This window comes from Blennius ocellaris, assembly GCF_963422515.1.
Source record: "Blennius ocellaris genome assembly, chromosome: 19".
In the NCBI taxonomy this organism is placed as follows: domain Eukaryota; kingdom Metazoa; phylum Chordata; class Actinopteri; order Blenniiformes; family Blenniidae; genus Blennius; species Blennius ocellaris.
In genome coordinates, this window is record NC_137668.1 from 18,763,979 (window position 1) to 18,791,666 (window position 27,688).

Below are 27,688 nucleotides of genomic sequence, written 5' to 3' on the forward strand. Positions count from 1 at the left end.
ATGTTTTTGTTTTGGATCCCGAGAAAGAAAGGTAGTTTACTAAATTACCTTTCTTTCACGGGATCTAAAATTCACAAAAAAAGTCTGAATTTAAAAAAAGTCTCAATTAGAATTTTCTTAAGAGAAAAGTGGGGAAAAAAAAAAAAAAGCATTTTCACAACATTCTGAGAAAAACACCTAAGTGTGAGGAAAAAAAGTCAGAATTATGACTTTAATCTCGAATTCATGAGAAAATGTCAACATTTCGACTTAAATCTGACAATTTCGAGGAAACGGTCTGACTTATGAGTAAAAATAAGAAGTACAAAAAAAAATAGGATTGTGGCTTTAATTTCAAAACTGTAGGCAAAAAGTCTGAATCGTGACTTTTTTTTCTGTCGGGAGAAATAAAGTTGTAATAGTTGACCTCTAAATAGATATGCATCATAAAAGCTATTTCGGGCTCATCCTTCCTTTCTGGAGGAGGCGCGCTCCTGCGCGGCGCGGCGCGGCACTGCGCGTCACTCCTGCGCGGTGGCGCGGCAGAGCTGGGCGGCGCAGCGCAGCGCGGCGCAGCGCAGCGCGGCGCGGCTGGTCTGGTCTGCGGTCTCTTTAAATCTCGCTCCAGGTCCAGCGGAGCGGATGAGAGCTGCGCGTCTCCACTAAAAAACTTCTCTGGCCGCTGTGATTGCTCACACTCAGCCTGATAAAACAGCTGCTTACCATTTAGGGGCACTTCACAAAGTTTTTGTTGTTTTTGTTGTTTTTTTTCCCCTCCACGCTTTTTTTTTTGTCTTGATATATGAGCGAGTGTGTGTTTGTGGATGTTGAGATGTAGAAAGTGTGCGCCGCTGGAAGCACGAGTCTGGACTCCGGCTTTGCGTAATGCTCAGGCTTCAATCCTCTGTTCAACATCTGGATTAACTATTTGGAGTCAGAGCTAACGGCCCTGCACAAACCTCCTGCCTGCGCTCCCTCTCTCTTTCTCTATGGACAGACTGCGGATTTTAACCCGATAACCCGAAGTTTTTGCGCCTAGATTATGTATTCTTTAAAATGGGTGCGAACAATGGAAAACAGTATGGAAGCGAGGGTAAGTGCCGCAATAATAACCATAAAACATTTTTTTTATGAGAGTTCCACACTGAAAGAAGTCTTTATGTCCAACGTCACTGTTTAACTCGTCAAAAATAGGCTATTATGTTTCTCTTATCCATGGATTTCACTCGTATTGTCCAACTAAACTAAGAAAAGTGGAGTTTACTGTGTCTGGAGCTTGTTAAAGTGTGTCTCTGTACAGTTAGCGTCAGACTAGCTCCTTTCCCTCTTTAAATTTAAGAATCCACATACTTTTTTCAATTGTTGTGTTGCGTTCAACTTATTGCACACGCTTTTCAACAATGTTCAAGTTGTTTACAACACGTCCCGTTGAAGATAAGAAAACGTTTACCTCGTAACTGTGACTGTCCATTTATTTCGATGCCTTCTGAGATGAGTAAAATCAATATTCTGCATGAAAGACACAGAGTGACATCTGCTGGTCACATTCAAACACTTTATTCATTGAGAATTTAACAAAGGCTTTAATAAATGCATGCATCAAGAGTTTTCCACCCTCCAATTGTCAAGGAAATTAACTCATCCAGACCTTCTTGTTATTTGGCTTTGCTTAAAAGCTGTTTATATGGTTTATAATAAAACTGCAGGGGGGAAACATGCCAAGTGAATTAGATAGGTATGCACGTTTTCTTCTTGGGTTTAATTTAGTTGCAGTCAAAGTCATACTCCACAGTCAGTTCCAGTAAAGTATCAGCTCACATGATCCATGCTGTGTCCAACTTGACTGGGCTGTTAGTTGCTCAGGCAGTGCTCTGATTTATAGCTGTCTTCAGTGAAAAAGTGTGTCATCCAGGTTTTGTAGAGTTAAATCCCGAGATTGATTGTGTTATGAAGACCATCAGTCATTCTTATTTCGAGATGATCTAATTCTACAGATTTTTGGTGCGTAAACTTTGTAATTAAGTTGCTTGAAAAGAGGTACCTATCCAACAGCCATGCTATCAAAGTGCTGCGTGTCCTGTGGAATAACAAATCCTCTTTAAATGCGTCCCTCTGGCAAATACACCTAGAGGTAATAACTTCCCCATGACATTAAGAGTCATCATTAAGTTGAGTGTTTGTGCCCTCCTGTAGCTGATTATTTATGCTCTTTATGGGTGGAGCCTTAAAAAAAACAGGCTGTTGCAGGAGAACCAAACAAACAGGCAATTTCTTCCTGCACGGCATGGACTTTTCAGATGATCAGAGTGGACTATTACTCAGTACCTAACTATCAATAGTTGACCACAGTGTTGCATAGATGAGAAGCTTTTACAGTCTTTTCCAAATAGATTTGTACAGCTGTTTCCCCGAACTGGAATGCAGCCGAAACCCACTGAAAGACAACATAAAGCCTTTTTTTTTTTTTTTTTTACGATGTTACAGGAACTGGAGTTGGAATCTGTTGACATTCATTCCATAATGCCGATAAAATCACCAACATGTGGGATTAATGATCCTCGAATATCATCCCAGCAGATCAGTCAGACTTCACTTCCATTGCTGTAAGGAGTGGTCGGACTGCAAATATTAGCCTTCTCATTACAAGCGATCTCATCGTTGTCATGTATTTTTCATCTGAGGTCCAATCCTCTGCATTACTCATTCAGGAAGAACCGCAGTCCGGCTCTAACAAACACATTATTTCGGCCTCCGGAGCAGAAATGTTTGTATAAATAACATTCCAATGAGCTCTCTTCCTAAGTCAATATCGGCAGGGGAAAAAAAAGTTTGAAACCCATGATGTTAAAAATAACATTTGGACTTGCTCCACCCAGGAATTCAGCCTGTTAAGGTACATGAACGGCGTCTATTCCGACCCTGAGCTGCAACACTGACACTGTCACTGAATAAAGACGTTTTGATAAACACATGTTTTCTTGATGGCGTCTTTCATCGCCCTCTGGATGACTCACTTACAGTCACTGAAGCTCTCCAGATGTTTCGTAGAAACTTCACAAGTGAATTGAGGTGTTTTTTTCAGAATGGATCGTTGCAACCTCTTTGACCTTTGACATTTAAAATCCAATTTACTAGCCACATGGATTGTTTGATGGATAAATTCACTCATCACTCACAATGACACCTTTATCTGAGGTTTTTCGGTGTGATATGCAAAAGATGAACCTTGAACTTGGAGCCTCGGGCAGAGATGAGGAGCAGAATTCAGAGGTCTGGTAAGCTCTCTGTTTTTCTATCACAGGCTCCAATAATTCCCCCCCCCCCATTTTCTGACCAATTGTAGCTCAAGGACATCGCTTAAGGCAATTTATCAGACTTCACAGAGACTTCTCTGGAGCCATGACAGGCAGTGGACAGCTTTTTAATACAAAGATGCAGCAGTAGTAAGGACTTTGACTTGGTCAGCACGGTTACTTTAGGTCAGTTTCTCAGAAATGCACCAGAGTAACTTCTGTATCTTAACCACAGTGCAGTCAAACAGATTCATTTCAACACGAGGTCAGTGGGTAACTGGTTGTTTTTACTGGCCGGGAACAACCACAATCAGAACACAGAGTGTGTAGTTTCATGAGAATCCCTCCAGCTGAGTGGCGTAATTACATCAGTCCAAGGTTGCAATCAGCTGATATCAACATTTTCTCAATCTGGGACTTAACAGTGATGCTTGGACAAGTTTAGAACTGTGACTAATGTCAAAGACTAAAGAGTTGTGGAGGGTGAGTCCCCCTCCCTGTTAGTATATGGAACACAATACTGTCCACATCCACGCAAACAATATTGCTCCTAAATGAAATCATTCAAATGCTTTTAAAGTTTTATTTTCTTCCTCACAAATGCTACACAGATGTCTGAGATATTAAATAGGATAAATAGAGCCAATAATATACATTTTTCTGACAGCAGGAAAAAGAAAAATCTCATACATAAGGCCAGACGATAACAGGTTTTGCTATTCACTTGAAATTTTAGTGCTGATATTCAATTTTCCCTTTTAATTTTGCTTTCATTTAACTTCTCCACCCCAAAATTGATATAATAGAAGAGAATACAAATCTTTTTAAAAGTAAGTAAAGCAATAAGGGCATTATTTTACACGAATTGTATTCCTTAATGTACATCAAACAAGCCACAGAACATATTCTCAGACTCAGACATCTTTAGTTTTTCACAGCAATGTAATGGCGGTTTAGGCTCATAGTGTAAAGAGCAATATTTTTTAGAATTAAGTTTGCAAGTCTGCCCAGACCAGATTTCCATTAACTGGAACATATACCTGAATGTGCAAAATTAATATAGTATGTATCATTTTTGCATTCTGCATCTGATGATTGTTAGCGTCAATACTAACAAGAATACAAACAAACCACAAATCAAAGTGGATCCTGCACCAACAACACAACTCATTTTTACACGTTTACAGATGATCCGATAACCTAATATGTTACACATGAATATCTACTGTATTTAAACACTGTCTTCAATAAATCCCGCTCCCTTTAAAGGTGCAGTATGTTGGGTTTGGGTACTTTTGACTGCTGGTTGCCATTGGTGAGTCACCGTAATCTGTCCTCGGTCTGACTCTTGAAGCTACTTCAGTTTTGTAGCAAATCAATGAGAAGCCATCGTGATTATTACTGTTCCATTTACCACAGTGGACATCCATTTTGTCCTTTGATGGACAGACTCAACATTTGTACGACTCATTTCTCCCGCTCATGGTTTATTTGCGCGTGCTATTCCCCCCAAAGAAACTAAACAATATTTTAATGTATTTCTTTCATTTCCTGGCAAAGCACTGTGAATTCTCATGTCAATGGGGCCTTAAACTGTACTATACGAGACAGAAAATGTTCAAAAAAAGGGAGACGTGTAAAGAAAAAGATGAGGGAAAGCATTACAAGAAAGAACAGATAACTCTGACAGGAGAGTAGATTTACAGAAGCAGCACATTGCTTTTTCATAGCAGATAGTACATGAGGAGTAGAAATGTGTAAATGGCTCTATCCCAGGTAACGCCAGGCGATAAGATGGGCACAGCATGAACAGACAGACTTGCACTTTTTATACTCCGTCAGAGTCTTTCCTTGATGAAAGAATCAGTTACACAAGAATATTTATACTTTTAACACCTTTTCATGTGTGGATAAGAGAAATCTGGAAATATTAGAGCGGCATAACACTGACTCATTGGAGCATGCCTTTAACAGAAAAAAAAACCAAAACACTTTAATCTCCACACTGTTGCATGTGTTGTTGATTAAAGCTTTGCATGGTCTCAAAGTTCTCTTCGCTTCATAGTATCTACGTTCGGCCTCTTATTTACAAGGGCAGAATACAGCCAGTCTGCCAGTCACCCATCTGTTTTTAAGTGTGACACCACAATTAATTACACACTGGTCGCAGAGATGCAGCAACAATCCATCAGCACATTATGTAAGAATTAAACAGGAAGCGGGAGCTTTTTCGTCAAACTTGTTTTTTTCCGCAAAACAAAAACAAATGGTCTCGCAAAAATCCACATGTCAAGCAAACAGCCCTGCACAGGCGCTTGTGTGGAAGATCAGACGCCTATAAACAGAGAAAGATTCAAATGTATCTGCTCGTGTTGAGCCGGCCTCAAAGCTTCACGCTCCACTCGGCTATTCGAAAAGTGCTTTCAAGCAAACATCTGCAAGCTCTTCTTGAATTTCTGAGTCATTTGTGAGGACTGGAGGAGCCTGAGCAGATGTGGTGGCTCACTGATGTCACCGCAGATTGTCATTCATATTGTGGAAGCATCGCTGGCTTCGTATTATTTCATGTGTGTCCATTCGTTTGGCTGAATATGGAAGCAGTTTTTTCCCCTCCACTTCTCGCTGCAGGATTTCGTACTTACTGTTTATTTCGGGAACTGTCCGCTCTGTTTAGGTGGCTGCTGTTGATGCGAATGTGGGCGGAATTGTTTGGGAATACCTCTTCAGCCTGTTGTGCTGGGTGAAAGGCACATAGTCACTCTCAGGAAAGCCACAAAGCTGCATTTATGATCTGACGGAAGAACCGAATGCCATAAACAACTTATCCACATGGCAGTCGAGCATGTCACACCCCGGGAAGGAGAGACACAAATCCCAAAGAGGGCGTCTTTGAAATTTTGCACGCCGATGTAGCTATATAGAGAACCAAATCCTAAATCCAGTAATCCAAGTTCGAGCCCATAAAGGAAGGAATAGTGAATTGATGTAAACCTCATAAAGTGACTGCAATGTGGCAGATGTGAGGCCGTGTAGACTCGAAGAGGAATGCTGCCGATTTGTAATCACTCAAATTAAACGCCCGTGTTTTCCTCGGGAGGGTTTCCTCACTTGTCCTCCGTGGAAGTCAAGGCTGAAAGGGGATTTCAGGAGATTTTATTCTCCTTCCAAATATCAAAAAAGGGACACTAACTCAAGCAAACCAGCAGACTCTGTGCGTGTGCCAAGGCTGCCCATTCATCCAAAGCTGGGGAACATAAAAGTCAAGAAGGCAGAGAGTGATGGGCTTTACATTTCCTTGCACTTCATACCTCCTCAACGTATTAGATACATCATCAACGTGAATCCAGCTAATCTCTCGCCGGCAATCTTCAGGGATTATATTAAAAAAGAACTTGTTTTTTCTTAAAGGTAAAGATTGATTTTCCAAAGGTCGTTGGATGAAATATGACATTGACTCAACATAAGTCAGAATGGGGGTTTGTCATCACAGCGTTTTGCTCTATTACGTCCAAGAACTTATGTTTCTCTTCCTTGCAGGTAAAGGGAGCTCAAGCATCTCCTCTGACATCAGTTCAAGCACAGATCACACACCAACTAAAGCTCCCAAGAATGTGGCTACCACCGAAGGTAAGGCATCTGGTGCTCATTAACCAAACTCCCCTCCCTTCTATTTTTTTTCTTCTTCTCCTCCACCAACCAAACTATTTCCTCCTCATCCACTTTTTTTTTTTTTTGGAGCTGCCTATTTTTGGAGAGAAACCTGTGTGTTCCTAGATTAACCTTAAATTGAAAATAAACTCACAGCTCCCATCTCAATCCAGAAACCAAAGGCATTTCTGGAGCTTTGACTTAGAAAGAGGAGAAAGAAAGAGAGAGGGAAAAAAAGAAAAAAAAAAAAAACAACAAAAAAAACCTCCACTTCTGGCATCTCATTGTGGAAGAATGCTTATCTAAACTGTGGTCGTATCAGGCTCAAAGCATCGCCAGGGAGCGAGGGAGGTGCGTGTGTGCAGGATGGAAGGCTGAGAGGGATTTTGTTGGAGACGGAGAAGGTGGAGGGAGTGAAACTGGAGGATCGAGAGTTTCAGCCTCTGCTCAGACATTGCCGTTACTCCTCTCGCCTCCTCAGGCTCCCGCCTGCCCAGGCAGCCTTCCAGGCCCGAGAGTTATTGGAGGGAACTGTTTGTGAGGAGTGTATGTGCTACGAATGTAAACTGTATGCTCACAGTAATGGTTCAGAAAGACTTTGCAGCCTGCAGATACATTTGGATGCTTCTTGTTATCAGAATGATTTAGTCACATACAAAACATAGTTTCAATAGCAACAAAATACACATCCAATATCTTATTCATATGGTTCACAGCTAGTTCAGGTGCTGCAAAGAAAGTATAGCTTCTATGCTTTGCTTCATAGATTTTGGTTACAGAAAATATTTATACATTTCTTAATAATTAAATCCAGATGGTTTCAACCAGACGTTTCTTGAATGAATTTAATTTCATTGATATTTTTTTGCAAGATCTGGACCAAGATTTATAAACAAGTCCCACAAAGTTTTATCTACATTTCACTGACTTTTGAGTGACCCTATCATTGAACCCATTAAGCAAACTGTCGATATTATCATCATCCATCATCCATCAGCACCAGCTTAGTTTGTTTGTGACTTTATTCTACATTGTGTAGATTGTCTACAATAAATGTTAATTTTAGTTAGCTTCGAACATTTACCTTTTTTTGTTGTTGTTGAGCTATCTATTGTATCATTCATTTTATCTGTCTTTTGCGTGGCTGAGATGTTTACGTGGTTGTTTAGTTTTTAACACCATCCGATTGTTTACATGCAGGATTTCGTGTGTTTTACCTTTATCACTGTGCTCCTTAAGCTGCTGTAAAGGCTTTGATTTATCAAGTAGGATCAAGATGAAAGCACAAACACTACATTTTAACTTCTCCACCATATCCATAGTGAAAAATCGTGACTTTTATCTGTACAGAATTTCTGTTTTGCACCTGGTAATAGGCTTTCAAAGAAAACTCACAGTAGTGAATTTAATGCTGTCGAACCTTTGCAATGGTTCAACTTCAAGACTTTTTTCTCATTTTTTGCCGTCCTTTGTTACTTACAGTATCAGTCAAATCAGGGATGCCAAACTCAGTTTAGTTCAGGGGTCAGTTTGATTAGATTAGACTAGATTAGATAAACCTTTATTAGTCCCACAAGTAAGAAACGACATTGATCTCAATGAGGCTCCGTTATGTGCCTTTAGTTGAAGTGCAAAAATACATCCTGAAAATAACGCACTTTACACAAAAAAAAAAGCCACTTCTCACAGTCACTTCTCAGGCTTTATCATGCATGTTTTCAGTAATTCACTCTTACTATTCAACTTTTATACTAATGCCACTTCCTTAGCACTGAAGTAGCTATCTTGGTATCACAGACGGCGTCTGCTGGTCAAGTTTTGGGTTTTCTTGGTTGCATCACTCCTCCTGATGCAGTGCGGCCTCGACCGATCAAATTGGGAAAAGGAAAAATTGCATTTAATGATCTTTATAGTATTTTTAAACTTCACGTGGTCATTCTGGATCACACTCCTGCTAATTTGTAGCTTTACGGGTTTTTAAAATGTGTTAGACGTCCACTGTGCAGGAAGTCTTGAGTCAGACAATGAAAATGAAGTCACAGATTTGTAATTTTGGTCGAAAAACCTTAACCAATAAAAATTCCTCATAAATCCATTGTGCCCAGACTTTGTTGCTGCGCTGCAGCTTCTCAGAGCTGACCAGTGACTCACTGGCCGTTTTGCACGCTCATGCACGTACAAAGTCCCATTATTTCTCCCATGTATTGTCATCGCCAATCTCAAATTTGCTCTGGCAGGGTGAATGTAGTATTCTTGTGGTTTGGCGCTTCCCACAAGAAAACACATACCAGTCATGGCCTGTGTTTATAGCCGTCACTCAGCTGAAGGGTTCAAGGTGTTTCTGGAAGACAAAAGAGAAGGAGCAGAGGGAAGAAGGACCGAGCACAGTCCTCATCAGGGATAAGATGTTCTCTGGGTTCCATGCAGCATTCAACATGTATTTCAATTAGTTTGCTTTAGTGAGGTTGATTCTTTCGTTAGGCTCACTAAACATAGAGCAAGATGTTTATGTGTTTATGTGCAGATTACTGGTAGTCGCTCGCCTCTGCTGGAATTGCTGACTAACGAGGATCTGCCCACCAGGCGGATTTTTGGAATTAAACCCAGACTATTTTGGGGAAATTGATAATTGACCTCAATGTATCTTGGATCACAACCTGTGCCGATAGAAATCTATAGACAGAGTATAGGCCATCGCCAGTAGCCTCCAGACCATAATTCCCCCCCCGTGTTATGACTGAAATTGTTTTGTTTTTTTCTCTCCATACTAAGTGGGAGTAATTACATGGTCTGGAACCACCACGGCCACAGTTAAATCCCCCCTCCTTAGGAAGACACACGCATGCATGCACAGGCCCAAATACACACACATGCGGAGCCGCGTTCACACACTCACACACAGTGGCAGATCACACAGCTCCTGCCCACCAAGTCCTGTGGTCCACTAAACTAATCAGGAAGCAGTCTGGCCCGTTTCCCACAACACACTGGGAGTATTCATAACAAAGCCTACAGTGTACCCATGCAGGAGCGGGGTCTCCGTCGCTCTGATATACATTTACAGTAGTTAGATTATTGCTTCGTATTGGGGTTTTTTGTAGGAACATATGCTGAGGGCAAAACAGCAGTTATTTATTACATATGAAAATATATTGCAACGTTAAATCACTCAAAAGATGCAGACAATGTGTTTATGTAGAAGGAAAAAAAAAAGAATCACAAATGTCTTTCATACTGTGTAAAACAGTAGGATGAATTCCACTTTTTAAAAAAAACATATTGAAGTCATTGGCTTTAGCACAGAAAGGGACGCACATTGATGTTTTTCTAGTCCTGTTTTCAATTCCACAGTCTGATCACTATTTACTTTGACTGGGTATGATTTAGACATCACGGTCAGACTTTTATCTTTTAATAGAGTCCGGGCTTTTCTGATTTATTGATGCAATTATTTGTTTAGCTGGGTTCAACTTGCTAGGTTTTTACCCCTCGAGTTCCAAATTCCACTCATCGAGTATTGCTCTCACATAAGTCCCAAGCATTGCACAAATAAGTTCATGTTTTCTACCTGACAAAAAAAACCCAAATAAAGATCCCACTCAAGTTCCTATCAATCTGGTTGGCAATAAGCTTAGTCAAATTGCATTATTTACTGAAATGTATTTTTTTGCTGAACATGAGTGAGGGCACAGCAGACTGTTCACATGGTCTCAGGTCAGATTCACTCTCATGTTGCAGGGATTCACAAGAACATCATTCCAGCTTTGACAACGTGTGAAAAATGATTTTCACTCTCCCAATACAGAGGGCCCTCTGTCTCGGAAGGTGCCGATTCTCCAAAGAACATGTTTTACCCCTTGTACACATTTGATGAAACTATTAACATCAGGCAGGAGAACACTGTAAAAACAAGATGTACCATGAAATTGTATGTAATGAGTGTAGAACAACGCACTCTTATAAAAGTTGGGAATCCGGTGCTTTAGCTTAAAAGTAAATCTTAGTGTGGACACTTCATCCATTATGTCTCTTCTTCAAATGTGCAAATCTTTCAAGAAACCATTTTCATTCCCACTTTCAAATGATCCCAAACTTTGGATGTCGCAGTATGTTCTCATATTGCTTACCAGTCCCTGAGCACTATTGCTCATGTGTAACTCACCAGAAAAGACAGAAGGAAAATGCCCCCATTCCGTTGCAAACTGAAGACTTGTTGACATCTGTCAGCAAGTATTTTCATTATTGACTTTAGTTGACAACGTCGAGTAATCATTTTCATCCACAAGGCAACGCAGGCTCCACTCAGCTGAAATCTCCATCTCTCTGAGGCAAACAAGTTTCAGCATGAGCTGGGGCGGTCCATGTGGGGCAAATGTCTCATTTGGAGACCGCATGTCTGTCAATTGAATAATCTGTCAAATAAATAATCTGTCAAATAAATAAGGAGGAAGCTAATTCAGAGCCCTCGTCTGTTTTCACATCAGTTTTAATTTGCCATCTGTTCCTTCTCATGTTAGCTGGTGCCGCTCAAACTTCTCTGGACTACACCATTCATATTCTTGCACTGAACAACAGCAATCTGTTGTTCATTTTCAGTGGCCATAATCAAGTTTGGATTTTGTCTTTGTACATTTGTAAAATGATGAATGTGTTATGTTTTTCTTTTCAGACGATACAGTTTTGTCATAAAATCCCCGATGTGTAGCATCCAAACCAGAGACCCTGGAAATGAACGGCTGGAAACTCCTCCAGTTTTCCACAAGAGCTGTTTCAATTTTGTCAAAAACAAAAATGAATGCCATTACAGGAATTTGAAAGATGTTATATTCACCTCAAAATTCAATAATCGTAAATTATTACTCTAATATAGAAACGTAAAGTCAGCCATCGTCGTGCTTCTTTCATCATATATGGCCACAAAATCAACATAGGAAGTCACACTGCTGAAGAACAAGCCGAGCCTGGCAGTCATCTGGCAAGTCTTTACAATGCGCCTCTGTTTTCAGTTATTATTTACACAAGTTTGTGGTGGCCTGACCCACTTGAGTTGCTTATTAGCTGCAGGCTGCAAGGCACAGTCTTGGACAGTAAATCCTTCCTGTGGGATGAAATTGAGTATCTCCCAGCGGGGGTTACACTGTGACCCTGTCTGGGCCTCAAGGGTTTTGCTTTGGTATTGCCGAACCCGGGTACTTGAGGAATGTGGCTCAGTTGTAGTTAGGAGCTAACCTGACAGAGATAGAGGACTGTTTCGATCAGTGGTACCGAAACCTTATTCGCTGATGTAACAGATTCATTGGGACGTTCACAAGTTTTTTGTTCCTTCACTGGTGCTTAACGGCACCAGGAAGGTAGCTCGGATTCGGGGGCTCGTGGGAACAATGAACATAGTGACTTCCTTTCCGTCTGCCATGATAACAGTGATGAGGAAAAGCTAATCGGCTTCGCACCATTGCAGTACAAGGCTGTGCACTTATCAAAATGACTATTTGTATTTCCAGATATCCATTAGCCTCCATGGTTACATTTATAACAAATAGTTAATCATGCTGGTCCATTTCTTTTAACTCTTCCTTTTTTTTTTTCATATGTACTATATATCACCTTCTCATGTGGTTTTGTTGGCGATGAGTTATTGGTTCTGCTGGTGATTTGACTCTGAGGCTGTTGAATTACTTGTCACTGCGCAGTGGTACGTTTATTGGCAAAAGTTGGTTAGTGTTTTATCCATGTGTTAGTTTGAGTCACAGTGCTTTTAAAACAGCACTGTCGGAAAAGAAAAAGAAGTCTTCTGATTAAGCCACCACTGTTTGGCAATATTATAGATGTATCACTCCAGAGGATCGATCAAGAATTGGTAAATTAATTTGCCCTGAACTACAGCTGCTGCTGCTGCAAGTCGTGCTTGGTAGCCAAGCTCAGGCTAGTTTGACAATTTGAAACTCCTCCTGATTTAAGACGAAAATACCACTAATCAAAACAATGACCTGTCAAAATCTGCTTCCATTCCCTTTTTTTGAAGACACTATGCTGAGTCAGATTACTCTGCATTTGAACGTTAACTTCTCACCTCTCGAGTTCAGCATAGAACCTTGTATTGACCAATATTTAAAATCTGATATAGTGAAAAAAAGTTGGGATGTAAGGCTTTAAATGGTTCTTAATACCCTCAACCTTAAGTTAATTCAGATTCTTTTCTGAGCATCAACTTGTTACAATTTGAATTTAGGAGTCAGAGAAATTAAGTTCCAAGAAAATGACTCGTCCAGAATGTACTTCGCCTTCACCCTTGGTAAACTGGGATCGGCTCCAGGAAAGCTGAATTTGGATGAAGCAGTACAGAAAGTGGATGGATGACTTACACTCTAATCAACACATTTGGCTATGGGCTCTGTTTCTTCACTAGTCTGAGCATTAAGACCCAGAAATACATCAATGTTTGTGGCTAGCCATAGAAATTAGGTCAGAGATGTCAAACTAATGTGGACAAAAGCCTGTTGCTTTCCAGAACTCCAAGGTTTCTGCTGCCTATAGTGTACATATATTCACAAGTCACTCTGCTAATTTGACCAGAACTAAGGTTGTTAGGTTTCACTGAACTCATGGCTTCAGGCATCATTGCCATCTGCTGTTCAGTTCTTGGTTTCTGTGTTGCATTATGACCTCTACTTCCAGGTACTATCTTCTTTAGAGTTCTTACCATTTCCAAGGTCCCTTCATAGGCCAGACTGAAACCTTCAGCTGGTTTTGGCCTGCAGGTTTAATGCTCAACCCACACATTGAGGAAAATGATTTCGGTGTCTCAGAAATGATCTAAAACCACAGTGATGAATGTATGGCATAATGACTGGAAGCAGTTTCAAAGGAAAAATAGTCATCCAGCAGCTTTTAACAAGGTGTATCTAATGTTGTATAACCTCATCCTGAAGTCGTTCAGTTTGTTTGAATAAGTGCTTGGAAAAAGAACTGTAGTTTGCATCCGCGTAAATGATTTTTATGTTTTATTCAACAATATGAAACACTACAAGTAGATTCATCAGTTTATATTTTAAAGGTCATGCCAAGAGGAAATTATTTTGTAAGAAGGTAAATGTGCCAAATGATGTAAGCTGGCAGCTGACATTATGCTAAACTGCACCTGAAGTCATTCAACTATATGTTTTGTACTTTTAAAGCCTGGTATTGTGATTCCAACTGTGGATTATTTGGCATTTGAAGAGTATTTGTTCCTTCAGGTACGAACCTAGTATAGTGAAAGAATCACGGCTTCATGTTTATATTTGTAAAAAGAATTAAAGAGAAAAAAAAGAAGCTTCCTTGGACGATAGCATAGTTTTTTCTGACTCACAGAACTGTGGTCCTCTGTAACGCTGCTTATGATGTCCTTCAGAGTCAAGAAAATTGGAGCGCTCAGTGAAATGACCGTAGGTCTGACTGTCTGAATTATTCTGTCATTGACCTGCACTCTTTCCACAGTGTATGACGAGTTGAATCCATGACATTCCTTGGATGCTGAGATGATTTTATGTACCAATTGGAGCGAGCGTGACACTAAACTTTGGGTTTTCTACAAAAATAACACTATCTCTCTATAAAGAGAGAGTAAGAAGGGAAGTCTGTTCTGCATGTCTGCAATCTGCATGTCATATTATGGTGTCATTGGTTTCCCATCATACTAACCAGTGAGAAGATTAAATATTCCGGTATAATAATACACACGGTAGAACGCGCTTCTAATATTCCCACAATGCTGCTTTGAAAGCAGTTTAAGGGTTAGATTTGCAGTCTAAACAGCTTTGCTCCCCAAAAAAGTCCTGTCTCCAGTATGTTAATATACTTTTACCCTCCCAGGGGCAACAAATCCCTCACACTTCATCTGTAAACTAACCTGACACGCCAATGACCCATTCACTTGTGTTTATGCAGCCAGATATATAGTGTTTCACTGTTGATTTTTGCTAGGCCAAATATGAACGCTTGAGCAGAGAAGTGTTTGTGTGTGTCTACCGCTGCTGCAAAGACATTTTTACGACAGAGAGAACAAGTAGGCTGTTATCTCCCCTTTGAGTTGTAAGTGTAACTTTCCTGGTGAAAATGTTAATGCTGCCTCATACAGTTCTCCTGCTGGACAGCTGTGTGGGACGTTCTCAAACAGAACTAATAAGTGTGTTTCAATGGGGAAGCGTCTTGTTTGTTTGGACAGAGATGTGAGGCTACTTTCACAAGCCTACAGCATTTGTAATTAGACATATCAGTGGTTTGCTCTAACCAACTCTGGAAATGGTCGACGTGAAGACAGAACAGAGAGGAAAAGAATGCCAATGCTCCTTTCCACAGATTTTCTCCATCAGCTGTCCGAGCTCCTCCCCCTTTGCTTTCTGTGCTCCACGGGCCAGGAAATCTGAGCGAAAAAGCTCCGAACAAGGCGAGGAAAGAAAAAGAAAAAAACCCAACAAGTGAAAGCAAATATACCGAAGAAGAAGAAGAAGTAGAAGGAAGAGGACGAAGGCAAAGGCGGTTCAATGAGCAGAGCTTTCCATCTCATAACTCTTCTCTGATTACCGCTCGACCTTCTTCTTCTCCGTTCGGAGGGAGGAAGCGTCGACCCCGTTGTTTTCAATGCGTTTGCCATTTTCTCCGCCGGGGTCACGTTTGACAGGAGCTGGGAAAAATGCCACCTGGCCAAACTGAACGCTTGCTTCCTGTAGGATTTTGGCTCGTGACGGATGTTTTTACTCTGATCCACCTGGGTCTTTAGACTTTTATGTGGCAATATGACCACAGTTGTGGAGCAGCTGAACTGACACAATGCACTTCCCCTCCCCTCGGTTCACTCCGTGGTTTGTTGCATTACGTAAGCAGAGAAGTGTGAGTTGCGGCCAAAGCTGCAATGGTTCAAAAATGAGAGGAACATTTCTCTTCAGACAGCTTCATCCAAGAAGTCTTGGTTGAATGAATTGTTTTATGTAACCACACAAAAAGAAAATGTACAAAAAAAAAACCTGGCAGATATCTACATTTTCTGGTTATATTGAGCAAAATAAGAAACAATTTGTATGTTTTGCATCATTCCGTCAATGATTTTACCTTTATGAACAACATAATAAAATATTCACTTACATCATCAACACACTCACTTATGGAAAAAAAAAAGCAAATGCCAAGCTTATCAAATGCTAAGTATTTAAGATCATGCCAAACATTAAAAACATTTCACCATGCCTATAAAATGCATACATGCTATTCACAGCAGCTTTTAGATATAAGGCAGAAACCTGACACAGAACGTCATGGAAGTCTGTGCTGAAAAGGTGCAAAAATCATGCTTTTCTTTATTTTTGATACAAAACCTGAACGTAGATGCCCTAATTAATTTTTTACACTCAAATAAAACAAAAAAAACCCACAGAACTTTAGTCAAATCGTAAAAGTAATATGTGTTCCTTACCATCTGTTTTTGTTCTTGGAACTAACATCTTTAAAGGTTTCTTCTGATGGATGGGGAATGTGTTGCTGCTCTGAATCTGCTCTGTCATCAGTCTTATCTGCTTAACTTTCAGCCATGCCACTGTTAGTTCTCCCTGTTTCAAACATCACATTCATTAGACGCCTTCATTCAACATCATCTCTATATGTTTTGTGAAATTTTGTCCTTTGTCTTGACATCTTGCCTCTTTTTTTAGTCATTGCTCCATCGATTTGTGCAAAAAAGCATATATTCATTCCCCAAAAAAATACCATTCCTCTCGAGTTCCACTACTTTGATGATATAAAGAGTAAATGTGCAGAAAACATAAGCAAGAAAGTTAGAAATCCAAACAGCTGTGGCACAGTTGGTGGAGTGGGTTGACATCCAATCCCAAGGATTGATCTCCATCTACACCTGTCCATGTGTTGAAGTGTCCTTGAGCAAGACGCTGGAACACCAGTTTCCTCCAAACTGGCAGCTGTCACCATTGATGTGTGATCTGTTGAATGTGTGTATTTACTATGCAGCAACCTTAGATGTCTGCTTCAGAGCAATTAATGTTTCCATATATTTACATGGTGTTTGACTGGTAGTGGCTCTAAGTCCTCCTCCTTGAATGCACCTCTAACTTTCATAGACAAAACAACCTCTTTCTGGAGTTAAAATGAACTACCCCCCACCCCCACCCCCCTCCTTTTTTTTCAAGACTTCATAACCACAAACGTTCCAGCACTTCCCTTGTTCTGTTGCTTTAACCACATGAGATCATTACATTTGCTCCTCATCATAACCGAATGAAGGCGTTTGAGCCAGCGTTCACTTTTCCACCCCCTGCCTGACGTGCACTTCTCCTCGGCGTAGCCACGTTTTTCCTACCGAGCCCATTTAACGCGACTGTCACTCCACACTCCAGCCCTCCTCTCACGCAGCGCTGCCAGAAAGGATAAAGTGTGCAGAAGAGGGGGATTGGAGCACACTCTCCAAACTCAGTCACCCCATCCTTGACACCCTGATTTAACAACGTGTAAAAAAAAAAAAAAAAATGACCAAGTTTTATTTAGTCACCAAAGGTCAGAGCAGCTTCTCAAGACGCCACATGGCTGGCAGCATCCAAACTGTCATTTTGCCTTGCGGAAAATTTGTGCTGTGATCACTCGGCAAACACCAAACCTCATTTTTGAATGAGTGAATCTGCCTTTATGTTGGGCTTTGGGATATCTAGAATGTCTGCTGTCCTCCTCAGCTGTGGATTTATAAAGTGACGAGGGCAGGCTAAGGAGAGGTCTGAATGACTTTAATAGGTGGAAAACTCCCTTGAGGAAATTAGTCGCATTGTGAGGAGACGTGTTATAGTTCCTGGCGTGTAGATCACGAGTCTGTTGCAGCTCAACTTTCCAGAAAGAATCTGGAAACCTGAGTGAGTGTGTGAGAATCGCTGCGGTCCAGCAGTCGAGGAGTTATGGGGGTTGTGCGGAAAGAAGGAGCACATTTCCTGCCCGAGTGTGCACTCTGCGGAGGAACCGGCGGGTTCTATTGTCTTTCAGGTTGTGCAGTGACGTAAGACCTTCCTGTAGTGAAGGCTTTGCTGATAGCTCAGCCGCTACACTGTACAGCATTATCAACTTCCGTGTATTCAATAAAACCCGAGACAGACCCAGATGTTTTCTATCCCAAGCAGTTCTCTCGCGCAGTCGAATGTTTCTCTTCAACAAAATGGAGCACACAACTGTTTAACACTGATAAATCAATTGTTTTGTTTCCTTCAGATCACTATTGTCTGGTTATTGTTGTTGTTTTAATGGGTTGATACCTTTATCTTTACACTTTGACCTGCTGTAACTCAATTTGTGGACTAATAGGTTAAAAAAAAAAAAAGTGCGTGTTTGATTTCATCACACTCTGGCAGGGAGGAGTCCAGCCTTGCATGCAGAGCATGTCACAGAGCTAATGGCATTGAGGTAATGGATTGGTCTGTCCTGCCAGATGCAGCGTTAATAATCCTGCGAGCCCCAGACGGGGTCTTAGCAGAGCTTCACGGCATTGCAAGATCCTGAGTGGAATCCCTATAGCTTTAGTTTACGACCAGACTGCGTCAAAGTCTGGATTGACCCCGCCTGTGCACTTGTTTCTGTCTCTGGTAAAGTCTGCAGGCCTTTTTTGCCAATTTATCTTCCTTCTTTCTTTTCCTCCTGTCCCTATTTTCTTTGTGGAGGCCCTCGATGATTCCCTTGAATCTGTCTCGGTTTGGTTGTTATTAAGGCGACATCACTCCGAACATCCAGCTGCACGCCCTCATCACACAAGCATCTTGTCTCCTCAGTGATCACTCCGATTGATTTACATTAAACCTCTGGTATCAAAGTGCGATCCAGATGTGCTTCAGAAGTAAAGCTAGGATCATGTTAATGGGCTCCGGCTGCAGCACTGCCGTGGATCAGCGCCGATTTGGGTATTAGTGGCAAATGATTTCAGCCGAGTAGAATGCCTTGCTGTGGCTATGTGTGCATTCAGAATGCATGAGTTTCTTTTTTCATTTTACCACCGCTCGGCTGTTCTTTGTCCAGCATAAAGACCAGATGTTCCACTGTTCTCTGATTTCCGAAACCAAACTGAATCTTCCACCAGCTGCACTTGCAGCGACTTCAGGAGAAGTTTACCAGCTGCGTGGTTTTTGTTCTGTTAATGATAGGTTCTCAATGATACACAGATATAAAACACGACACCACTGTTTAACTCATAAAGATTTTTGCAGCAGCAACTGGAAGTTGCAGGTTTATTCTCTCATGCAAAAAAGTGTAGACTTGGAAATAAATGCTCTGAACGATGTGAACTCAAAGTTTTCTTACTTTTAACTGGAAAGCTTGCTTTTTTATTTAGAAATTAATGTATTGATGAGTTACGATGTTATCCTTAACACTTCCAAGACTTTTAATCCATGTTAGCTGGTTTGAATCAAGCAGAAGGTTTATTTTTGACCTTGAGACTAGAATAACAGCTGCAATATGTTGAAAGCTCATGGGTAGTAAGTCAACCCTAATCATGATTGCTTTATTAAATTCTTGTTTCCACATTGATAATAAACTTTCAAGTTGTTTTTTTTCCTGACAATTTAAAGACTTAAAGAGTGTGTGCCAGAATACATGTAACTTTTAGTAGATAAGGAGTTGGACCTTGAAGTCATACTTGGAAAATAATATTTCATTGGTGCATTTAGCTCAAGGGACATTAAGGCTGTTTTGAAGTTGCTTCATCTTCATTAAAGTTGAGGGTGGGGGCAGTGCAAATGACTTACTGTCCAGATGGGACTGAGTGTCTGGTTGCTTGTTCTTGACAGTCCATGCTCACATCTGTCATTTGAGATTCGGGGGAAAAAGTGGAATTGGAAAGGCATTGCAACAACTGACCCATCAGATGGATAACAAATTAAAAAAATCTCTTTAAAAGTCCTTGAGGAGCTTATTATTTCCTACACAAAATGCAGCAGTGTGTGAAAAAGAGGGGTGGGGGACATGAGATAATTTCCGTCTATGGCAGGAATCATCTGCCTTTTTTTAGAATCTGGAAGGTACTTCAGGGATGCTGATTAATACAAAAGACCTATTTGTAATAGACTTCCTCAGTAGTTTGGGTTTCAAATCACATTATTCTACAGCCTACTCACAAAGCCCCTCTGGACTTCCATGTGGACAATTTCTTTCCCTCATAACAAGAAAACGCAGACACGTAACTTTAACCATCTTTGGATGATTCAGGTGTTTGCCATCCAAAACTACCAGGCAACAGCCAAACTGTCTTTATCTAACTGTTTCCCATCATGTGATCAAAGCAGAGTGGGTGGATGTAGTCCAGTCTTCAGTTTCAGTTTTTCCACTTTCCTCTGATCAGTAGCACTTACAATTACGCAATTTGGAAGTTGCCTCTGTGCATGTGGCAGTTCAGTTGCATGCATTTCATTAAAAAAAAAAAAAAAAAAAAAGCAGTGGTTCAGCTTAGAAATGACAATAAAACATGGCCTCTTTCATCCTTTAAACATAATGAGTCAAAAAGTGGTCAAAAATCTAATCTAGACTTGGCATGTGTGTGGTTTTACAGTTGATTTCTTTATTGCTATTATTCAGTGAAATTGCTCTGGCTTTTATGGGATTCTACTCATGTTTGGAGAAAAAATACCCAACAGATCGTAAACACTCGGGATTAACTCAGGAATCTCGCAATATATACAGTGTACTTGTCATGTCATGTTTGGACAAGTGTGTGAAATTGAAAATAGATGAAGTGTTTATAATGACATCAAGCCATTAAATCCTTTGCATTAAACTAAAAATGAATTATTATTGGAGAGATCTATGGTCTATGGAAAGCTAAGGAATAATCCTACACATTTTGAACTAACTGCAGACCACCCATGAATGTAAAAGAATGAAGAAACTGCAAAAATCCTATTCAGAACTGAATGATATCCGCTTATCTAGTTAATGTTGGATTCATTTTTTTTTTTTTGACAGTCTTCAAAGTGCTTGCATTTGGATGTGAGTGAGAACTTTAGTGCACACGGGAGGCAAGTTTTAAAGTAGCCGTGAATCGGACGACATGCTCCCCGGAGGATGCGTCTGTGGATGTCATCAGAGGCGAGCCGGGAGGCTGACTGATGCTCGGGTCTGGAATACAAATCTACAGGACGTTTATAAGGACGGTGTCACTGCCCGGCTGTCTGTCCCGGCACACAAATCCACATGACAGGCAGGATGCCGTCCGTTTGTCATGTAGACGCTGACATTTTGCTGAAGAAGCAGCTGTCTGTCGGAACAAATGCATCCATTAACCAAGCTTGTTCAGACTACATGACTGGATCATACTGTCTATGCCTTTTTCATTTTTAATCTATGTAACTGATTCATATAAGTTCTCACTTTTATTCAGGAGAAAATGTAGGATTTTCCTTAAGTCTGAATGAGCTTCATGCACCTGAACCCTTTCTTCATGAGAAACCTTTAAGCAAAAATGCATTTAATCATCAGAGATGTTAAAAAATAATAATTTAAATGTTTAATTAGCAATATTTTATTGCGTGCTTTGTTAACGCTGAAGATAGTGTTCACACTTGTGGGATGATTTTCAAGTCCTAGACAACAGTTGAAAAAAGAAAAAAAAAGGAAGCATTTGGTCCAGTTCACTGTGATATTTTTAACATCAGACCATCAAATCAGATATTGAGTAGCTGCAAAATAAAAGCCTTATAGCACATGTTGGATTATTGTGGTGGGTTTTCTAAACCCCTAAGAATTCAGCCTGACAGCCTGACAGCACAAATGCGACATTTCAAGCAAAACAGAATCGTTTTGGGGATTTTCATTTTAGAAAAGTTTCACATTAACGTGGCACCGTTTCAAAAATTATGTCCCAATGGCAGAAACACTGAAAATGATGTCATTTTCCTGTAGGGCCACTAGTGGGTGCTGTTGTTGGTTTTTGTTACGAAACCAGACACACATGCGCACAGAGAACAATACATAATGCAAACTGACAGACCAGTTCGAAGTAAGTTTATAGAGTGAAATGGCAGAAATAATTTTGAAAAAGCTGTAAGAAAAACTTTTGGCTGCTTGCTGTTGTTTCCTTTCAGTTGATTTGCTTTGCCCAGGATACATACTGTACCTACAGTGGCCAAGTGTATCATCTTGTGGAAAATAGAGCCGAAGAAGTTTTGTGGGTTTATGAAACTTCTTTGAAGAGTCAATAGAGAAATCAGTTGCAGTCTGCTCTTATCGTCACCTCAATGAGGAAAAACGACAAGAAGATGAATCACCTGCGTTTTGGCCAATAAGCCTTCAAAACTCACAGCTGTCAGTGACATCATGCTCGTGCCTGTTTGAAATGCTTTTAGTGATAGCTATCAGTCCAGCCAGGACGAGACAAGATGAGCCGGAGGAGAGGCGAGAAGAGCCAGATAGCATCGTCCCGTCCTGACGGGTGGATGCATGGAACCAGATCCGATGCCCCGGCCCGGCGAGAGATTCCCTCGTCTCACGCTACACTGATGGGATCCAGTCGCCAGCTCTTACACAGCTGCCTCTTCAGACATGATGGCAATCAGCTCACATCTGTCAGGAGGGCCTCGGTGTTTACACAGGGCGAGCTGCGCATTGTCAGGACCAGCGCCGAGCTCCTCAGCTGCGCCGCTTTGAAGCAGCACAGCCCATCTGATGAAGCTGCCCAAAGCGCCTGGTAGATAGATGTGACACATTTTTTTCCCCCCACAAACATGCCAAAACATGATAACAGGATCCATGGAAACTCCTTTTCAGCCACGATAAAAGCTGGTGGTGCTCCGTCTTGATGAGTCCCTGCACTCCTTGGCCCATTTTTTTCTTATTTCTCTTTTTCTCAAATGTAAATCTGACAGCGTGTCATTTCCAGGACAAACACAGTGAAGATTAATGGAAGAAAAAATATTTCACTGACCTAAAATAGCAACAGTAAAAGGCAGGTTTGGCCTGAGACCTCCAGAATAACACACAGCTCTGTGTTTAAAGTAGTTTTAGATAGAAGTCCCCGTTTTTACACACAAAAAAAGTTGGTTTTGTGGTTATCGTCACTATGTCTAGGCCTGTATCATGTCTTCTGCGGGCCCCAAAAGAGTTTTATTAAGTCTGGGAAAATAAGCCACATGATATAATTCAAGGTTTTAGTAAACTAACTGTTACAAACGAGCGAACGAAAAGATTCATAAGGATTTTGTGTATTTTGGATGTGATGCTACTGAGCCTCTGTTGCTGAGACAAATCTTCTTCTAAATCCGTTTACACTTTAGAAGTATTTATACTGTAGGAGTGATTGTTTTAAAAGGCGAAGCTTTTGTGGAAACCTTCACCAAAAGGAGATTTAAGATGTAGGAGCTCCCTAATTTTATTGAGAAAATAATAATTTTACCAAGTGTTTTGATCAAAGTGCATGAATCATGTTTGTGGAAAGTGCAACAAAACATTGCAATTACCAGAAACGTGCAGCTACTGCATTTCCACTATAGACTACTGAACGATTTTGGGAGTCCAGTTAATGTCATTGAGAAAGGTTTCGTTTTTTTGGTGGTTTTTCATACAGTCTGGTCCAGTTTCAGAGATGATGCTCAAGGTGTTGTAAAATCTATGAAGTCATACTGAGAAGCTGCTGGCTTATTCTGCACATGAGAAACTCAAGCATACCTATTGGCCTGTTTGAGTTTTGTGAAATTACATTTTCTATGTTGGAAATGTTTATGAATGAAGACCAAACAGTCAAACCATGTCACTGTACTCATATATCACTATGTCATGAACTTGAACAAACTGAGGATTTATCTCCTTTTGTTCTTCATTTGTTCAGGTTTGGACTCCAGCACAAGAACCCTGAGCACCCCGAGTCCGGGTCTGATCCTCCCGTCCAAGTCCTCCTCCCTCTCCTCCCCCGCTCTCTCCAGTAACGGCCACGAGACCAACTCTTCGTCCTCGTCGTCTGCCCCAGCTGAAACCGTCGCCGTGATCCACCCTCAGCCTGGCGGCCACACTCGCTCCAGACCGTCCAAATCATCCCACCACCACGCCCTCATCGACCTCCTCCCCGACCAGAGCCTCCTGCAGATCTTCTCCCACCTCCCCACCAATCAGCTGTGTCGTTGCGCACGCGTCTGCCGCCGCTGGTACAACCTGGCGTGGGACCCGAGGCTATGGGCCACCGTGCGGCTGACCGGGGAGCTGCTCCACGCCGACCGTGCCATCAGGGTCCTCACCCACCGGCTGTGCCAGGACACCCCCAACGTCTGTCTGACGCTGGAGACGGTGGTGGTCAACGGATGTAAGAGGCTCACTGACCGTGGACTGCATGTGGTGGCTCAGTGCTGCCCGGAACTGCGTCGCTTGGAGGTCGCCGGCTGCTACAATATCTCCAACGACGCAGTGTTTGAGGTGGTGTCCCGATGTCCCAACCTGGAGCACCTGAACCTCTCAGGTAAGCAAAAAAAAAAAACAATACAAATACACTAAATAGGTGCGGGGGTCACTGAGTTTTATTAAACAACCTCACATCACACACATGTTGATTTACCTTCAAATAATTCCTCCTCTCGGGTCTTTTTTCGCTCAATTCTGGTGAAGCTGGTTAAATCATTAGAGGAGCAGGAGAAGCTTTGCCAACCTTGAGCTCCCATACAGGAGAAAGAAAGGCTTTCTTTAGCTGAGAGCAGAGCTTACCTCAACATGAGTGAGAGGAGCGGTCTGCTGCTTTCATTAAGGAAGTGACACAAATAACATTGACTTGGACTGGATTCTGGTGGCAGAGCAGCAGCTGAACTATTAGCGCCAGGAAGCAGGTCCTTTGTTGTAAAAACAGGTTTAAAAAAAAAAAAAACAACAAAAAAAAACCTCATGGGTTTTAAGGCACAGAAAGAAAGCAATGAAAGAAAGCCTGCTAAGATCAGATGCCTTTGCTTTGCTTTCTTTGATAAACTGATCATATTTGAGGTTTTGGAAGAGGTTTTTCTTTTTTGGGTCCAAGTTTTTTTGCCTCCACTTGAAGGCTGCAGGTCTTACTGTGGCGCCCTCGGGTGGCCAATAAACTAATTGAGGCTTTCTGAAGGGAGACTTTAATTTTTTTTGAACACATCATATGCACATTAAAGATTCCTGCATTGAGTCTACTTCAGGTGTCACTGTTGGCCACCCTGATGTTATTTTAATGTAACTTATATCACATAATATCTGCAAACCTCATTTTGTACAAGTACGAGGCTGAATTACATTGAACTTACGTTCACCTGCTTGATCGTACACGCTGAAGTCATTTCAAGCAGGGTGAAGACAAAAGCTGCTGTTTCATATAGAAAAGTTGGACTGTGGACTTTTGAAATCTCTTAGGGAGTGAAGAAAAGTTAATGCATGCAGGCATGTGAGTGCTTTTGGAAGTTCTACTTGATGGATGTGAATTGCTGACTGCTGACAGCTTCCCAAAAGTGAAGTCACGCCGGTTTGATCGCCCCCTGGTGGATAGTTATAGCATATATCATTGGGCCAGCCCACATATGGGAAATGGGATGAACTAATTGATCATTAAATAAATGTTTCCCAAACACACTTTCTGTACTGTACAGTCTGGAAAAGACATAAATGGAAATGAATGGGTGGAGGTTTTCTGTAATCATGAATAATGAGAACGTGTGTCAATTTTACAAAGCAGACAGTCTGGTTTTGTGAATACAGAAACATCGAAAAAGAGAGTGTTTAAGGAAACAGCTGGTTTTCTTAGTTGATAGTAAAATAACCTGTTGAAACCTGCTGTGAAAAAGCAATGGAAAATCCCACTTCAAGTTAAAAAAAATATCATTGATGATGATGGAAAATAAAGCCACATGGGGAATCACAGCTCTGTGTTTTGGGAAATGTGCCTGACTAAATCAGCATTGATCTCTTATTGAACCAAGGGAGGAGCCCCGCATGTGGAAATGAGGCAATTCCAACAATAAAATTTCTCATATTAAAAAAAAAAAAGTAGGCAGCTTCAGGTCATGTCCTTTGAGAGGAACAAGATCTAATCAGTTCAACTCTGTGAGGTTACAGTTTCTGCCAGATTGCAATATTTACTGTTTCTTTTTTTTTTTTTTCAGGCTGCTCCAAAGTGACCTGCATCAGTCTTACCCAGGAGGCCTCCCTCCAGCTGTCCCCTCTACATGGCCAGCAGATCTCCATTCACTATCTGGACATGACAGATTGCTTTTCCCTTGAAGACGAGGGCCTGCGAACTATCGCCTCCCACTGCCCGCGCCTGACGCATCTGTATTTGCGTCGCTGCACCAGACTAACGGACGAATCCATGCGCCACTTGGCTCTCCACTGCCCCTCGGTAAAGGAGCTGAGCCTCAGTGACTGCCGCTTGGTCGGGGATTTCGGCCTGCGCGAAGTGGCCCGCCTGGAGGGCTGCCTGCGCTACCTGAGCGTGGCCCACTGCACCCGCATCACAGACGTGGGGATACGCTACGTGGCCCGCTACTGCCCGCGACTGCGCTATTTGAACGCCAGGGGCTGCGAGGGCCTCACCGATCACGGCCTGAGCCACCTGGCCAGAAGCTGCCCAAAACTCAAGTCTCTGGACGTGGGGAAATGCCCCCTGGTGTCCGACAGTGGTCTGGAACAGCTGGCCATGTACTGCCAGGGCCTGAGGCGAGTCAGCCTGCGGGCCTGCGAGAGCGTCACGGGCAGAGGACTCAAAGCGCTGGCGGCCAACTGCTGCGAGCTGCAGCTTCTCAACGTGCAGGACTGCGAGGTGTCGCCGGAGGCTCTTCGCTTCGTCAGACGTCACTGCCGGCGCTGCGTCATCGAGCACACGAACCCGGCCTTCTACTGAGGCGAGGACGGGAGCCGGACGGCTCCTCTGACAAGTGGATGTTTTAATATTCCTGCTAGTGTGTTGGCAGAGTTCGGCGGCTGACGTGTCCGAACCGGTGGAAAACTGGTGTGCAATACTGGCCAGAAATTGTCTCTTTGAATCCACTCGGCGGGTGTTCATACCAACGTTTGGAAAAGCCTCCACAGAATGTATTTAACATATTTATCAGTTAAAAAAAGGCAGAGACATACAGTATTACAGTATATTCCTTTCTCCTCCCACATGCTACAACACTGAGCACTGGGTACAGATGTGTTCCCATTTCGACGCATTGTAAGATATCTTCTGTTTAAAAAGGCCCTGAGTGTTAACCAGTAGCATTCATTACTCCAACTATTTATAAACAGCAAGTATCTTCAGACTAAACCACTGAGAATGTAGCAACAACAGAGCAGATTTGTGGATTTCAAATATACTCAGTTTTACTTTCCTTGTGTTGTGTGCATGTGCACTTTATGCAATTGTACTGACAATCACTTCAACTGAGCTCAAAAGCGTCATACTCTGCCTTTTGCCAGTTACATTTGTGGTATTTAAAGGTCAATAATATCACTAGAGAAGTGTTTTGTAGCCAAACAGAAAAAAAATGGTTTAATGGGATCATTGTTGGAAGTAAACAAGAACACATTGCTGCTATAACTGTGCCAATAAATTTCTCCAAAAAAAAACCCAAGCGCCAGTGTCTGCACATGTTCATAATTCATTAAGATCACTGCAAATATGGAAGGAATGCCAAATATGGAAATATTGGAGTGTGCCTGTGTAAAGGATTGCATGCTTCCTGCTGAAATATTTGCTCAACCTGTTCATTACCTCGACCATCAGAAGGCACCATCTGGACGTTTGGCATCAACAGATTCATGTGAAAAAGCAAGTATGTCTTTGA

The 27,688-nt window shown here is 41.7% G+C and overlaps 1 protein-coding gene across 2 annotated transcripts; it reads left to right on the forward strand.

The window, feature by feature from the left end:
• Positions 1–699: 699 nt before the first annotated feature.
• Positions 700–27,441, forward strand: LOC308143843 (F-box/LRR-repeat protein 7-like). 2 transcript variants are annotated; one of them, XM_080514769.1, is made up of 4 exons: positions 700–1,072; positions 6,810–6,899; positions 23,752–24,372; positions 26,024–27,441. In XM_080514769.1, the coding sequence occupies exons 1-4, from the start codon at positions 1,036–1,038 to the stop codon at positions 26,758–26,760; spliced, it is 1,485 nt and encodes a 494-aa protein (XP_080370895.1). In that variant the 5' UTR covers positions 700–1,035; the 3' UTR covers positions 26,761–27,441. The 2 variants fall into 2 exon arrangements, with proteins under 2 accessions (XP_080370895.1, XP_080370896.1); XM_080514770.1 differs by lacking the exon at positions 700–1,072 and adding an exon at positions 3,173–3,254.
• Positions 27,442–27,688: the final 247 nt, after the last annotated feature.

Coding starts and splice junctions, on each gene's coding strand:
- LOC308143843 (XM_080514769.1), top strand. CDS start 1,036: ATGGGTGCGAACAATGGAAAACAGTATGGAAGCGAGG. Junction 1,073..6,809: donor AAAACAGTATGGAAGCGAGG/GTAAGTGCCGCA, acceptor TCTTCCTTGCAG/GTAAAGGGAGCTCAAGCATC. Junction 6,900..23,751: donor GAATGTGGCTACCACCGAAG/GTAAGGCATCTG, acceptor TCATTTGTTCAG/GTTTGGACTCCAGCACAAGA.